Below are 17,479 nucleotides of genomic sequence, written 5' to 3'. Positions count from 1 at the left end.
TTTTTAAGTAAGCTACCTGAATTTAACCTATTATTATTATTGTTATTTTAATTGAAATATAATCATCTTGTGAGTCACAAAAAGCTAATGGAGTTACACTTTCAAGAGTTGCTTACCTAATGTTAGGTGCTTAGCTCAAATTAATCAAAAATACTCAATTTAATAAACTCAAATAAGAGGAAAATGTCACAGAATTTCAAAGTGTTTAATTTAGTAGAATCAATTTGAACATTCAAATTTGCCGTGTATTTGTAGCCAATTCAATCTTTCAAAAGTTCCACATTATACAAGTAAAAAGTAATTATGCGGAGGAGGGGAGTATTACGAATTAGGAAGAGAAAAAAGTATCAGTGATCTCTTTCTCTCCATTTTTCAATTGGGAACATTACTCTGAATTCTTCGTGCAACATTTTAAAAAACATTCACGAAGTGCTTTTCCACTTGCTAACAAGTTCATAATTAGAGACTATGTGGTAACGGCTTAGTATTATTCCGAGGCGATTCATATTCCACAGCTGAAGCGCTGAAATTGCGGTGTTTCCCACGGCCCGTGAAGGCAGCGGCAGATGCGGGTCTTATTTGTTCTCTCCAGCAGGAGGGCGTTCCGCTGAAGAACATACGAACACACTGTGGTGAATTATGCCGGCGTACGTGCGCACTGATTCATATTTAGATGCTGCCACAGCTTAACTGTTATCCCAGGGTCTGTGTTTTTGAACCCCGGGCCTTCCTTGATGTTAGCCTTCCTGGTGGTAACACTGCCGGCGGAAAGGCGACAGAGGAGGCCAGGCCCGAAGACATGGAGGCTAGCCGTCCTTGCAGAGGGAGTGAGCTGTAGGACGGTAGGCGCTCTCTCTCTCTCTCTTGCATTTCTTCCTCCGCTAAGAAACAATGAAAGGCAAACAGGACAGGTTATAGTACCTCTGCTTAGAGGGAGGGGGGGGGGGGGCTTGAAACCTTTCTACCACCAGTTCTCCTTCAGTTTCAGCTTTCGGATGTTTTTTCTGCCCGTCGTCGTCAAAAAGCCAATTTTTGAGTTTTTTCCTTATCCACACAGACAATGATGGTGGTGGCTGCAAGTCTTTTTGGCTCAGTCCGGGAATGGCTGGTCTCAGAGGTTTACTGGACCGAGAAAAACATCACACACTTGACGTTTTAACAGTTTTCTGGCTTTATTTCATATCACAGCTCAGTTTCTGGCATCCAGTGTCCTCAAACGAGAGACATAAATATTTAAGCACTATACAAATAACATTCAGGATGAACACACGCACTGTAAACACAACGGGTGCTGAAGCCTGATTCATCAGGTTCTTTTTTTAAAAAAAAAAAAAGTCTCCTCTGCATAATTATAATTAATGTAATCACTTCAGTGTGCATTTAAAATAATAATTGAATACTAAGTGTGAGTTTTAGTGTTAAAAATATAAACAGTGCATGATTGAAAGGGGCTAGGAGAGTAAATATCTGGCTAAATGAACCCTAATGGGAGTAAATAAGCTGATATACATGGCTGCTTATGCAAGACTCATTAAGTTCATGTCAGCAAATATTTGTTTTGTTTTCAGACAATTTTTTAAGAAAAAAAGGAGACTTAGTTATGAGTTATGCTCGCTTTGATTCTGTTAATTATAATAACTGTAATCAGCTTTTTCAATTTAATTCAACTTTATTTATATTGGGCCAAATCACAACAACACTCGTCTCAAGTCAACCTGCATTTGTTTAAAACATTTACTAAACTTCACTGTCCATCAATAATTATTATAGTTTATTAAAACTAGGCGCAAAAATGTTTTAGTTAATCTAAAAAAAGATTAAAATTAGAATTTGAGGAAAAAAGATAAAGCTAAAGTAAAGTAAAAAATGTGCAGGAAATGCACAATGAGCTACCTGCAGAAGGTACTTTTGTTGTGATATTTGATCTTCACTTCCTAAAAACCGAATTGCAAAAACATTAAATGGAGCACTGAAACTAACAAACTAAATTAAAATGAAACATTTTTAACAATAATCTAAGCAAACCCCCTTTGGAAACTAAAGAAAACTTACTTAAACGAGAAAATTAAATAAAAATAAGGCAGCACAGTGGTTCAGTGGTTAGTTCTGTTGCCTCACAGCAGAAAGGTTTGAATCCACTGTCTGGTATTTCTGTGTGGAGTTTGCCTCTCTGGGTACTCTGCCTTTCTCTCACAGTTATAATGCATGTTAGGTTAATTGGTTATTCTAAACTGGCCTCAGGTGTGAGTGATTGTCTGTTTTTTTGTGTTAGCCATGAAACACTGGCAACCTATCCAGGGTGTATCCCGCCTCTTGCAGCCGAATAAGTGATAAGCTCTTGCCTCCGCTACCTTGAATTGGTTAAATAGCAGAAGATGGATGGAAAGAAAAATTAAATGATTCTAACCCTGTACCCGTTTGTTTTCATTTTTGTTAAATTCTAGATTACACTGCTGAGGATAGTTAAGGGAATACTCGATCAAAACAATATAATAGAGTCACTGAAGCTTCAGGATATCATTGTGTTCAGTTAGAACAGTGTGAATCCTTTTACACTCTAACAAAAGCGGAACTAGAGAAAAATCTGTAAGCAGGGATAAAAAGAGAGCACTGGTCTTGCCTTTTTGGGGGGGTTGTCTCGTTGCCTCTCCACTGCACCTGTTGACACTTTCATTTGCACCAAACCAGGTGAAATGGATTCACAATGATTTATGCTTCTTAACTTGACACATTAATATCCCTGAAGTTAAAATGTGTTTGTGTTAAACTGTGATTATCCAGCGTTCCCTTAATTCTTTGAGCAGTGTCATTTATCACAGCTTGGTAATAAACCCAGGATGACCTCGTGCCAGCATAGTAATGTTTTTATAAGTTATTGATCCACAATATGTCTGCAATAGCTCCCAGATGTTATTGGTATTGGAGCCTTTGTTAATATAATTCCAGATGTTTGTAAATACAAAACTACAAATTCAAGCACATCATCGAATTTGTTTATATTTGAGCAGCTCTGGCCAAATTTAAAACATCTGAGTTTCTGAGAATTTCTAAAAGGGGGGTTGGAGGGCCTAGGACGAGCGGCAGGGTACACCCTGGACAGGTCATCAGTGTGTCACGGGGCTAACATGTAGCCACAGACAACCATGTGCACTCACATTCACACCTATGGGCAATTTAGTTTCCACTTAACCTATTTCCACTAACTGCATATCTTTTAAATATATATTCTTAAATTAGTTGTTGAATTACACATTTTATTTGGTGCTTTTCTGCAAATAGCCTAATAACCCTAGCAAAATAATTTAATTAGCTGCCTGTCTGATGAGGTTGTGGTCTCACAGATGGACTCAGATTCCACGGTCTGCACGTTGCGACGGCACACTGGGCAGTTTTTTATCTCCTTAGGTAGATCATCCAACTCACAGCAGATCTCCAAAACAGAGCAAAAACTACTGTTGTCATGTGCAGTAGCCAGTAGAGAGTCTTCAGCTGAATGATACTGAAGACAATCACAACAGAAAGCTGCCCATAACTGTAGGGGATCACAAAATGGAAAGGGTGGGGTGTAGCTGGTTAATGGTGAAATGGTTAAATGAGCCAACAGATGTACTTGGTTGACCAACCCAACCTACTTTGTATGTAACAAGCTAAGGTCATTTAATAAGTAGGGCTCTGTAAATATTTGATCGTGTAATTAATAAGGTCAGTGATCCATTACAGTTCTCCAATCAGTTTAAGGCTGTGTAATTACTTTTGATGTAATTAGAAAGCCAGCATGTAATCCCATCCTGAAACAAATACAATATATCCAAATTAAGGTATTTCAATAACATGTACTATTTTGGTAGAGGTTTCTGTTTTCTGTTTTATTAGATGTTCTGTTTTTTTCTATGCTGTCAGTGGTGATTTCTGAGCGGGGTTGGCCCTCCTAGTATGGACCCCGGCCACATCAGAGGGGATATGTCACCTTTGTATATGCCAAGAAAAAGGAAGCCTGTTCACTCACTTTCAAAAAGTGGAGTGCAATGTCCAGGTAAAAAAAAAAAACACATCACACAGCAGCGTGCATCCATCATTGTGGCCATTTACACTGGTAAAACTTGGTAATTTTATCTTTTTTATTGTGTATTTTTTAATACAATTTCACTTTTAAAGCTGCTGTCCAACGAATGCCGGAAAGAGCCTGTGAAGTAAATACAGTTGGGTACTCAGAGGTAAGAATACACATCTATAATGTAAAAACCTACATCTTTTATTGTTTCTGATTTATAGTGTATGTAAGGAGCAGGCAGTCCTGCTAGCATGAACGCTGTGACTGTGTTTCCATTTTCAAGTCGTGGTAATAAAAATCTGTTAACTTCATGCGCACAGCTGGATCTCTGCTTCACAGTTTTTTCATCGACTGTTTTAGGAGGATGAGTCCCAAACTGAAGACGGAGTAAAGATGAAGAGAACTTACAGTAGGAAAAGGTAAGCGGCTGGTTAACCTGGTGATTATACATTGTACTCTTATATGACAAAGTCATTCACAGTAAACAGATATCATATCTAAACAAGTACACAGGTTTCAGTAAAATACAACATTATTGCTAAGTGCAATGTAGTACTCTTTTAAAAATCTGCATACACAATTCTTTTGTTGAGATTTCCAACATGATAAAAGGTACAGTTAGGATAGACTTCCTAATGAGATGAGGAAATTCAGCATTTGCACTTGCTACATATCCACATGTATACATGCTGATATTAACCAAATGGCTGGTAAAGGTTCAGGTAGAATGAGCTATGGATCATTCAGTTTTGAATATGCCGTTAATTTAAGGCTTCAAAAGCAAAGCACAGGGAAAGGAAGTTCAAGCACAACAAAGGAAGTCTTTGCTTTGCAAAAAAGATTTGTTACACAGAATAAACAGAGTGAAAAACATCTTACAGCAAGAAGTGAAAGGACAGAGTCTGGTACATAGAGAGTGGCAGACACAGTGAAGGAAGGACGCAAGATAAAAGTGGCAGATTAAAGTAGAGCAAGTAATCACTCTGGCAGGAGGAAATACACAAGGTCAGGAAGCGAAGGGTGTGAGAGGATATGTGAGCATAAAATGGGAAATGATAAAAGAGAAAAAAAAGAAAGACAAAAATGACCTGGGTCTTTATTTTTTCTTTGCACTGAAAAACTAAACAAATGGGAACACCCACCATTAATGAGTGATTAATGAAAATAAAATAGGGTTAGATCAAAAAGAATCATAAAACCTGGCTCCACTGTTGTGCTCCTTCTTGGTTTTGGCTGTTTAAACTTTGTTTAATTAATTAGTTTAATTCAATTTGCTACAGAATTTATGTGCAAAGTGCTTTTTTAAATGTTAGTCAAAAACATATAGGTTTGTATTATATTAATAAACAAATAGTTCATCATTTATTTAGCTGCATTCTGTTCATATTGTGCAGTATAGCAACTGTATATAAAAGATGAACCTAAAAATTGGCGCAAAAGGTGAAGTTGCTTATGCCTGTATTCTTTATAATGGCCTGGAGGGGGATCAGATTGGATGTAGCCATGGGGGGTGTGTGATATGACAAAATCGTGACATTAACACGTATAGTGTTTCATGTTGTACTCTCCATTTATTTCGTGTTGTTGCAAAAACACACTGTTTACTGCAGTTTTTCATTGCTTCAGATGACAGTTTGTAGTAATCACTGAGGCACCACAGAAGGACCAGCCAAAACTAATCGAAGAACTTATTCCATCATAAAAAAGAAAATCATTACAAATGAGCTGTGTCAGACACATGAATGATATCTAAGTTATTCTTATTTGTTTTCTTAAATAAGGGGCTACCTCTGTGTCATGGACATGATTTGGTTATGAAAAGCCTGACACGGTGTAGAAAACTGTAATGTGCCAGTTATGAAGCAAACTGGTCGAAAGATTTTACGAATGAGAAGAAAAAAAACAACCTGTCAGGTGCTCAAAATAGACCTCAGACTCAAATGTTACAACAGGCTTTTCCACATGGCACGCTATATAATAAAGACTCAGAATATCTATTAATATATAGTAAAGTTATGGTTTCATGTGTTGGTCAAAACACTCAACTCCAGGTACACAACTCTCAGCCGAAAACAAGTGTATTTGCCTCCTTTATCACGAGTCCAAAGTATTGCAGGACATCCAGAACGTAGCATACAACACTGCAACAACAGATATGTGGACGAGCCGAACCATGCATGTCTGTATGAGTTTAACGGTGCACTTTATGAGACTGGACACTCGATGTTTGCAGACAGGGTAGTTTCTTAATGACCATTAGTACTTTTGATGTAGTCGTTACAGACAGTCCACTATATTGTGATATATTTTTGCCGGGATAAAAAATGACCTATATCAGTATTGAGATATAAGATTTTGGTCATATCGTACAGCCCTAGAAATCACCATGACATCACACATGAGTTTTGAAATCTGTATTTTGGCATAACTCTGTTGTGTTTTTTGATTCAAAAAAGGCCATAAGTGAGTGATGGGCTCATACAAATGTTGGCAAAAACACTTAATTTCTAAGCTACTGCTTGACATAAATCTTATTTCTTTTTCATTTACTCATATCAAGGCTCGCAAAATTTCTAAATCTCTGGTAGCCCTTCGGGCCGGCACTTTTCAGTTTTTGGTAGCCCAAAATAAATTTAAGTAGCCCGAATAAAAAAAGAGAGCAATTTTTTTATGTTTTGTTTCCGTTACAATAGTATAATATTATAACGGAAACAAAAATTAATCAAAAAATTGTTAAAATACAAATCACAACAACTGTATAAAAATTACAATCATCAACTCAAATACTTGGTTCTAATTGAACAGAAATTTCTATGAACTTACAAGAACTGTGTAGAACATGAATCAGTCTGTGTCAGATCCTGAATCTGAAATTTCCACTGAAGTCAAGGGTAAGAGGTAAGTGTAACCAAGATCTAGGCCATTTGCTTTTTGAAGTTTGCAAAGACTGCTAAATTTTGCCAATAGTAGTTCACTCTTTGCAACATAGTATGCTGTTCTAAACAGATTTTTCAGGACTTCTTCTTGTGCTTGGTTTATTTTTAGTATGTTTTTTGCAATTGCTGTTTGTTCTGGGAAAGATATTGCAGACTGGGCAATAATGCATTTCTTGCATTTCTCATGGGTTCTGATGGGGTCTTTCTTAAAATTACTGGTCCCAGTAACAAAGGTGCTTGTCGACTCAGAAATCGAATGAAACTCACAACACACCTGGCAGAACATAATGTTATTTAGCTTTTGTCCATGAAAACCAAAAAAGCTGCGCTTTCTTTTTGCCTCATAGTCTGATTTGTCATAACTTTTCCGTTTTGTGGTAGGCTTTTCTTTGGCTGCCCCTTCTTCACCCTGACCTGTCTTATTTGGCTGAGCAGAACTAAAATACCAGCGTAAATCCTGCTGCTTTTACACACGTACTTACATAACGGTCAGCGATTCTCTGCGCATTCAACCTCTATGACATGTTTAAGCTTGCTGCGGGAGATTTCACTTGTCATGTTTGAATAGTAAGCTAATGAGTGATAAGACGATGTCAGAGGAATTGGTGCGCAATTAATCGTCACTCACCAATCAGAGCTGCCGCTCTCTATACACCGTTCGCGCGATCGCAAAGTGACAGTGAAAGCAAAAAACAAGCGCAAAAAACAAGCGCAAATTCAAACGCGATTTCAATATGTCACATATTGACAGTGGCTCATCGATGCCAATGACATAATTACTCAGCTACATTTTCGAAAGAATGCAAAAGCATTGACATATATTTTTCCTTCCTATGATAGCCCGACGGGCAGGGCTAAGATAGATTTTGGTAGCCCGACTGGAAAAATCGCTAGCCCCGGGACGTCGGGCTAGCGATTTTGCGAGCCCTGCATATAACTGTGTCTCACTAGAGTTATGACCTCAGTTAACATTTTCATTTCTAACTCTTACTTGATGTAATTTCATGTTTATTTTGTAAACTATACACATAATTAGTCAAACAGACAACATAACAGTGTTTGCTTTAGGGCTACCATATGGGCATGCTGTGTTCTTCATTTCAGTCTCATCTTTTATTTACACCCTCTGCCCCACACTACAGTTAAATAATCTGTTCAGGACCAAATGAGGTTCCTGTCTGCATCAGCATTTTAGAAATTTTTAATTTAAGTTTTTTTTCTTTAATTAGGTATGAGGACCTCCAGAGTGTTTCCCTGGGAACAGTAGATTACTCGACAACCAGCTGTTCTGTGATGTCATCAGATGGCCTGGCCAATGGGTCAGACCCAGGGTCCATCGGTCCGCCCACTGCAAGGCTCCCTCCAAGACTGGTCGCAAAGGATCTTTGGCCTCAAGGCCCAGAAGCTAGCGGGGAGCAGTCCCAGCCTCATGATCAGAGCTGGAACTCCAGCAGGGACCGAGGACCTGACGCCTGGGCTCCAGGCAGAGACCGACCCCAGGACCAGGTGTGGAACTCTGGCAGAGACAGAGGGGGACACTCCAGTCAGGACCAGACATGGATTCCAGGCAGGGACAGAACTCAGTGTGGGCCGGATCAGTCCTGGATAACAGGCCGGGAGCGGGGTCCCGATCAGGGCTGGGCAGCTAGCAGAGATCAAGGGCAGGATCAACCCTGGAATGGAGGCAGAGATCCAGGAAGGGACCGGGACTCGTCAGGGCCGGAGCAAGGGTGGGGTACTGGCCGAGGCCCAGATCAAGCCTGGAACAACACAAACAGGGATAGAGGGAACGTGTGGAGACCCGGTAAAAATAACCATACGGACTGATTTTGTTTTGAACACTGTGAAATGTCATAAAATAATATGAGCTTCTTTCATGATATCTGCAAGCTACAAGCGAAAACCAGAACCTATAACACATGTGCGAGTGACAGCTTATAAGAGAAGTGCAGGCGATATATGTGCAGAGTAGATGTCATCATTTAGGTTATGATTTGTAATTTTGTCTGATTTTTAAGACTTGAACATGAAAAAGGTCCAGAGGCCAGAGATGGAGCCAAGCCCCGCACCCAATAACTTCACACAGCCACCAGAGGGCAGAGAATCCTGTAAGTTTTCAAGGAGACTGCATTTAATGCAAAACTCAAAACTCTATATGTTACTTTTCTATCTCACATATCTGTTTCATGCTGCTTTTTGGTCTTAAACTGAATATTATTACCATATTAATAATACTTAGGACTGAAGTAACTTTATAAATCAGAACTATAGTTAGACATAAATCAGGAATTTGAAAAGTTGTTTCACAGTTTGTCCCTAACCATTATGGGAAAACAATATGAGGCCATTTTCTCAAGTACACCACCTTCCTTTCAGTCTTGGCAGCAGTGCTATCTGCCACTAATTTGTTTTGGCAGAGTGTCTGGCACACCATACCCACTGACTGTTTCACTGTTTGATCAGAGAATCATTACAGAGAAGCATTTTCCTCTCATTGTAACTCATCATGAACCTTTATTATTTGGGGAGGTTTCTCTAAGAGCCAGGCTTTCTGTAGCAGGAATGCTGTAATCATAATTCAACAACCAACAAGCATTCATGCATTGAAAAGAAGACATTGTATATACTTGTATCTTTTATCTTTTATTTCTAAAGTAATTTAATATAAAATTTTACATGCTGCTAATGGAGAGATGACAAACTTTGGCAGCAGTCTCTGCATCTAATCAATAAGGAAATTTGACCTTATTAAATAATAATTATGATAAAATAGTTTAAAAAGAAAAATAAGCTTGATTGCATCCAGTCATTCAGTGTGAATCTTGCAGGTTCAGATGCTGCCAGTGCTGGTCAGACCTCGACAGCTCAGCCGAACGAAGACCAGAAACCTCCAATCCTGCCGGCTAAGAAGGAACCTCCTACCTATCCTCCAGGTCAGAGCAGCAGCTGTTTACCACAGATTTATGTGATTTAATAGAAAGTAATCTTATTACACTATGTTTTATGTGCACTTCTTTGATTGAAACTGTCAATAGGCTTTATCCGACTGCATTTTTCTTGCTTCACACAAGTAGGAGTTTTAAAGGGGATGGGGGGGGGGGATTTATCTTGATTTAAACTGATTGTAAGAAATTGAACAAGATGTTTCTAAAAGTTTAATTAAATTTGAATGATTAAAAGTGGGTGCTGAAGATAATCTGTAATTTAATCAAAATATTATTGTATATTAAAATAGGTAAGGAGTAAGCTGCTTCTTTTTCTGATGCTCTGTGCGTCGTGTAAAGTAAAAAAAAAAAGGAAAAGTTGCCTATTTGTTGACATCAACTAGGAAGCCAAGAGGAACGTTGGCAGCTCCAGATTGTTGCCAAAGGAAGAGTCACCTGTCCAAAGTGTAAAAGTGTGAGCAGGAAGACTGTGGAGGGGCTGAAGAAACACATGGAGAACTGCCGACTGGTGAGCCCTTCATGCATAATAGTGATATTAGAGTTTTGGATCATCTAGCAGGAACCTTCTGCTTTACTGTTTCTCCTGAAAGACTCTAATAATTAGTTATTACTAGTAATGACATTATTTTGAATAATTGGAGTAAATAAATTATATTTTGTGGGTTTTTTAAATTTTTTCCAGGATGTCAATTTTCTATGAAACACATTCTGCACTGAAACCAGTTCACACACTCTTCATATTAAGCATCAAGTTTTTTAAAAATGAATGGGTCTGTAGTGTGGTTTGTGCTTTACATTTGCACTGGGAAAACCTAGTCTGACTAATATTTCCATAACATAAATCTGCATGTGTTCTTTGCTGGTTTAAATGTTTACCAAATGAAAAAGTCACTGTGTCACTCTGTTATCTGTAGCAACCTTTTACCTGCCAACACTGTGGGAAACAGCTCAAGTCTTCAACAGGGATGAAGTATCACATCATGGCTGACCACAGCCACTTGGTAAGACTACTCAGAAATAAACATTTTTAGTCTTAGTTTAGTTTAGTTTATTATGGTTTTACTGAGTTTGTTGCTACCTTTTCCTGCTTTCTTCTTTTGTAGCCTTCAGCTGATGATGCCAAGGACCTGGATGATCGTGCTATAAAAGACAAGCTACGTAAAATCCTGAAGAGACTGGGCAAATTAAAATGTTCCAAAGAGGTAAAATTTGCACGTATTGTGCTGTTTTAAGAAAGGAGATTTGATGAAAGTAAGATAAAAGATTAAACTGGTGGTGTGAAAAAAATGTGTTTTTCTTTTCTTTATAGGGTTGTAACGCTGCATTTACCAGCATCATGGGCTACGTGTATCACATGAAGAAGTGTGGAAAGGAGGAGTCTGAGCTGGAGAAAATGCTGCTGAACTGCTCTCACTGTGGGAAGACGTATAAATCCAAGGCTGGTCTGGAGTATCACCTGAAATCAGAGCATGCTCCTGTGAGTCACATATGTCATCTAAGCCACTAAATATTATAAAAATTGTAATTCGTTAATACTCTTTATTCAAATTTAAATTAATAGACAAGTAGACAAGATGCCAGCCTTGTTTTGTCACCTGTCCTTTTAATTCAAGTGTCTGTGAAACTCTTTGTGCCTCATCTTCATTAAGTTTATTCTCTTGGTTTATCCAGACACCACAGAAGACTGAGGAAGATGAGGCACTGAAGGCTCAGAGGGAGGCTAATCCAGAGAGGACGCCCAGCGGCAGGGTGCAGAGAGCCTCGGCCCAGGTGGCCAACTTCCACCTGGCTGAGATCGCCAACAATGAACTGCCCAAAGACTGGCCCAAGAGGAAGTTTCAGTCCGACCTGGTACCAGATGACAAGAAGGTAAGAGAAGATTCACTTTGCCTGAAATTGTGGATTAAAATTGAGTATGTACTGAACATAAATGTGTTTCTTCTTTCTCCTGATGCTCTTTTCAGTTGAAATATGCCCGACCAGGCCTCCCTGCCTTCAGCCAGGAGGTGCTGAGGAAGTGGAAGAATGAGGTGAAGCTGCAGAGGAAAGTCCAGTGCCCCAACCAGGTAGAAAACAACACTAGTCTTATTTTGTTATTAACCTGTTTAAGTGAAATCAGCAGACTTATTTATTTTCTTATCTGAGTAATTGGATCAAGATGCCAAGAACAAGTATGATTAACATAACTATAATTCATTTAAAATAAAAGTATAGCCATGAAGATTATCAGTCTTTCTTTATAAAAACTCATTTTTTTCAATAACCTGAAATGTTTCTCTTTGTAAATGTATGTTTTTAAAGAGATATATGAAGATATTTTATATTTTTCTTTATTTTCTGTCATATATGCACTGTTGCATTGGTGAACATTCATAGTAAACATGGCCGAAGTTTTAAATAGAGAGGTCAGTGTATGTACAAGTAATCCCTGTGGATGTGTATGATGTCAAGGAGAACAGATGTCCATAACATGGTTAACACAGCATTCAAAGCCCATAATATAACACAATGTGTGTCGTCCTCAGGGTTGCAGTTGCACCTACACGAGTGTGTCTGGACTCAAAGCTCATCTGGGACTCTGCACGAGGGTTTGTTTCTTTTTTTCTTTGTTTAGGAAATAACAATGTAGCACACATAAGGTACAAACTTTCTAGCATTAGCAATACATTAAATGACACCAGGTATAATTAAGTTGAAACTCATGAATGTATTAGCATGAAATCTTAAAATTGGGAAACCCTTCTAATGCTTCATCTGGACCGGCATTTACATGCGCTTTAAATCAGCTCCTCAATTTTTTTGGGATGATTCCTGTAAATTAAAGAATGAAGTATTACATTTGTAAAAGCTGCTTTGAACAGAATTTTGAAAATGTGTGTATTTGTAAAATTATTCAGTCAATTACTCAGATCGTTAAGTGAAATATAAAAGTCGGTGCACTATGTGCAGTTAATACTTTATATGCATTAAATTCTTATAATCTTTTCAAGGCTGTTTTTTCCTGATCTGATTCCAGGGCGACTTTGAGGCCGGTAAATACAGATGTCTGATCTGCAATAAAGAGTTTAACTCTGAAAGTGGAGTGAAATACCACATCAACTCTGTCCATTCACAGGTAATGAAAAGTTCACAAGTTTCTGGCTTGAGCCTTCTTTGTGTAACTGTATGTAGATGACATTGCCATGAATGCATATACTCTATATCAGGGGTTGGATATGAGCAGCTCCATGGTGTAGTTGTTTAAACTCATCAGGAAAGTTTTTACTAAAGTCATGAATAAAGTGATGTCTCAGACTTGCAACAGCAGAATCAGACTTCTTTTTGCAAACAGACGAGCTGCCCCCTTCTGGCCTATAATGCAATAAATAATAAATAATGCAAGTTAAATGTATGTTATATAATACCACCTCTTCATGCTGCGTGTATCTCAACAGGATTGGTTTGTGACGAACAAAAAAGCCTCCAAGAAGTTTGAGAAGTTCCTTAAAAACCAGCCCAAAGAGGTCGTCCGTAATGTGGATAAGCAGACTGTTGATCAGTACCACCATCATCACCTGCAGCATCATCCTCATCATCATCATCAGCAGCACCATCAACAACACTCACACCACCACCATCAGCAGCAGCAGCACCAGCTCCAGCACCAGCCTCTGCAGCACCCACTTCAGCCGCTGCATCACCTCCAACACCAAACTCAGTACCTCCATCCAGAGAGGCAGAACCTCCCTCCACAAGTGGACCCCCAGCCCCAACAGCCGATGCTCCAGTACACCAGTTTGGAGCCTCCTCCAGGGCCAGTGTGGGTCGATATGGACCACAGAGGAGCCGTGCTGGGGCCGGAGCAGGCCCCGATCGAAATGGAAATGGCTGACAAACCTGAGGACAGCGGTGGGATGGTGAAGGGTACAAGGAGAGGGAAGGAGGAAAGAGGAGTAGATGTAGGGGAGAGGGGGAAGGCTGATAGGAAGCAGAAGGATTGCTTCACTTTCAGCGGTAGCAGCAGAGGCGGAGGTTGTGGGCGCAGCAGCAGCAGTAGCAGTAGCAGCAGCAATACCGGCAGCTCATCGAGCGAATCGGAGGTCGAGCAGCAGGAGCGGCAGAGACAGATTGACCAGTGGAGCCTGAAACGACCAGGCATCATGGGCCTCTCGCTGAGGCTGGAAAGCGACAGAGAAACATTTAAAAAGACCTAAAAAAACACACTTTCCTTCACATTTCAAATGTCTGCAGCTGATTTGAATGGAAGTAGAGAAAAAAAGGTGAAGCGAGAAAAACGTCTGCATAAGTTTTCCACAAGACAAACCTGTGAGACGGCAGCTGAGACAATTAAATCCACTAACCTTTCGGAAGTGATGGTGGATGCCTTGAAGACAAGCTCTCAAGCTGTGAGCATGGAAACCTCAGACTGCTCGTTTCCAGAGGCTGTTTCTGTCTTGAAATGGTTGTCGTTGTATAACCTTGAGAAATGTAGTTTATCGTGTGTTTATCTGTAACAGATTGTTTTCACCAACTTTAATTGTCTCATTGTTTTAAAAGGTTTCATAAAACTCTTCTTGTCTTTCATGTTTTGATTTAAATGGTAAATGGCCTGTATTTGTATAGCGCTTTACTTAGTCCCTATGGACCCCAAAGCGCTTTACACTACATTCAGTCATCCACCCATTGACGCACACATTCACACACTGGTGATGGCAAGCTACATTGTAGCCACAGCTGCCCTGGAGCGGACTGACAGAGGAAAAGTTAACCTGAACAGAGACTGCCAGGTGGAGTGTTTACTTGTACTTGTCTAGTCACGCTCTCTGAAGACATTTTGTGCCTCTCGAGTATGATTAGTATAACTTCATACTACTCATCACTTTTAATTATGACTGATCACCATCCTTGGTGAAGTAATGTTGGAAATGACAGGATCACTGTTCACTGGCTTGGATTCTTCTGTCTGTCTGATATTGGTTTCATTTCAGATTTTTTTTATATAATTTTGTATTTAGTTGCCATTCTTAAGTGAAACCTGCTGCCAATTTACAGACTTTTGGGCATGTACATGTGACATATAAGTAGCAATGAAGCAAATCTAATGTAAAAGGAAAGAAATGAAAATAACATTGTATCAACTAACACTTTATTTCCTAAAGTGTACTGGAAACATTAGTACTATTCTTATTAAGTGCAAAACAGCTTAAGCAGTTAATCGTGTCCATTGTATGGCTGCAGCTCATCTCCATCAGTTACAGAATATAATGAGCAGTCTGAAACCACGTATCACCAACACAGCTGGAAATTCCCTCCTAAACTGAACCTCTTGATCCTGATAATGTTCTGATAATTTCTTGAGAACTTGAAGGCCATATTACACATTTATTTTCTTATTTTGCTTTTAATATTAGTGAATATATGGCACAAAATGTCCAGTTTTTCGCTATAATCACTTCTAAACTGGGCCAGGCCCTACCTCTGGTAAAGATTTCATGCGCATAAAATCAGTAACATTTTCCTTAATCCTGTGAACAAACTGACAGATTAACCAAGCACACAGCCTCCTTAGTGGAGGTAGCTACAGGATGTACCCCCTGTTAATTAAAGCTCTGTTCGTGTAGGATTATTTGATGTAACCTGTGAAGTCGGAAACCTTAGAAAATTTGTTATGTACCAAGAAACAGAAACAAACATAGTTTAATTTGTTTGCGTAGAAATTAACCAGTGAGTGACATGACATGATTTTTTTTCTTTTATTTTTGTTGAGATGTAGGAATCCTTTATTTGCCAAAACCTGGTTCAACGTCATCAGTTAAAAATAATCTTAACTCAAGTTATGTGCTGTGTGTTATTGGCTTTATTAGATGGGTGCAATGAAGGGTGACAGGAAAGCAGAGGGAGAGAGAGACGAGTCGGATTCAAACCTGGGCTGGCCGCTCCCAGCAACACGGTGTATGGTCACCTATACCAAAAAAAAAAAAAAGAAAAACATCAGTAAATGTTAAAAACAAATATTTTGTCTCTTCTTTATTTTACATTTTTTATGTCACATTTGATTATGTTGTGCAGACATGCAGTCAGAGTGCATGCATCCTCCCAGCTCTCCTCCACTGACATAAATGCAGCTGACTGGGGTGTGATGAATGGAAGCTAACTATCATGTAACATGAAGGATATTCACTCTTATTTAACCGACAGCATGGAGCCTAATGTTTATGTACTCTGTGTTTTGTATCTCCTACAGTGGGAAATTGTCACGTCAGTCAGTTCTGTGATGTTTTCCTATAAATGTGCATATTTTTTTAAAAATTTATTTTGAATGTATAAATGTGTTTAGTTCTTGTTTCTCCCATTTCTTCTGCACTCCCATAGAGCTGGATAAATGAACCATTTAACACAAATTGTCTCTTAATCAGTGAAATTATGTAAAATGAAAAACACCCATGACTGTATTTACTGTGCTTGATTTTTTGTAAAGTGCTTTAACTCTCATTACCCTCCATCAGATGCCTTTAGGATGGATAGTTGGTGTTGTTTAAGTCTGAAATTAGAAAACGCATTATTTTTTATTTTTATTATTGTTATTCTCTGTTAATTTTAGGAAGCGTTGGCGAGCCTTTGGTTCTGAGTTGTGTCAGGACCTCTGCATACTTACTTGCAAGTCTTTTTTTTCCATTTTTAGACTGTTAAGACTGAAAAGTCTTTAAAACATTAATTTTACTTTAGTTTTATATCTGTCTTTGTCACTAACCACTACAGATTTCTTTTGATGGTGTTTGTATTTAAGAGGGAAATAATTATAAGACTTAAGTCGGTAGTTTCTAATCTTTGTGGGTTGTGATCTCATGAAGTGAAGCCAGTATCTACAGCATCTACCTTCATGAGAGATTGCATTTTCTTTGTGGTCACTTTATTAGGTACACCTGTCCAATCTTAATTCGATTCAGTTCAACTCTCCAATTGTAAAGCCTACTTTCTGTCTAAAATATTGAGGGTTTGCTTAATATATGAATTCTTTTGTATTGTAATATGATGGATGAAAACATTTTTGTCATGATGAGCTCTATAATAAACACAATAGCACATTTCTGATATTCTTCAACATAATCTACACATAAAAGTAGATTTTTTTTAGAGCCCAACTAATTTACAGGATAACTGATACCGATAGCTTCTGGAGCAGCCAAAACAGTAAAACACCTGTGACAAAATAGCTTGAATGAATTAAAATAGCTCAACAAAATAGCCCAATTAAAGAGAAAACAAATGAGCTCAATTAAGCTCAACAGGTAAAATTATTAATATTTCTCCTTCTTTTGGGTGTTCACTTTTGGGAGTTACCACAGCAGATCATCCTCCACATTCTTAGCCTCTAGGGCAGGGGTAGGGAGAGAGCCGGTGTCCTGCAGGTTTTAGATCTCACCCTGGGTCACCACACCTGAATCTGAAAATGATTAGTTCATTACCAGGCCTCTGGAGAACTTCAAGACATGTTGAGGAGCTCATTTAGCCATTTAATCAGCTGTGTTGGATCAAGGACACATTTAAAACCTGCAGGACACTGGCTC

General features: G+C 38.7%; 1 protein-coding gene across 1 annotated transcript; it reads left to right on the top strand.

Annotated features, from left to right (window-relative positions):
* The first annotated feature begins 559 nt into the window (after positions 1–559).
* Positions 560–16,986, top strand: znf512 (zinc finger protein 512). The gene is made up of 16 exons (XM_063495882.1): positions 560–842; positions 3,901–4,033; positions 4,156–4,214; positions 4,412–4,470; positions 8,217–8,791; positions 9,006–9,095; positions 9,816–9,920; positions 10,316–10,440; positions 10,847–10,933; positions 11,036–11,134; positions 11,242–11,409; positions 11,604–11,801; positions 11,897–11,998; positions 12,458–12,520; positions 12,949–13,047; positions 13,367–16,986. Exons 2-16 carry the CDS (start codon positions 3,934–3,936, stop codon positions 14,123–14,125), a joined length of 2,688 nt encoding a protein of 895 aa, XP_063351952.1. The 5' UTR covers positions 560–842; positions 3,901–3,933; the 3' UTR covers positions 14,126–16,986.
* The last annotated feature ends 493 nt before the right edge of the window (positions 16,987–17,479 follow it).

The sequence above is a fragment of the Pelmatolapia mariae genome, linkage group LG15, assembly GCF_036321145.2.
Source record: "Pelmatolapia mariae isolate MD_Pm_ZW linkage group LG15, Pm_UMD_F_2, whole genome shotgun sequence".
Lineage (NCBI taxonomy): Eukaryota > Metazoa > Chordata > Actinopteri > Cichliformes > Cichlidae > Pelmatolapia > Pelmatolapia mariae.
This window is presented reverse-complemented; position numbering and strand designations above follow the sequence as displayed.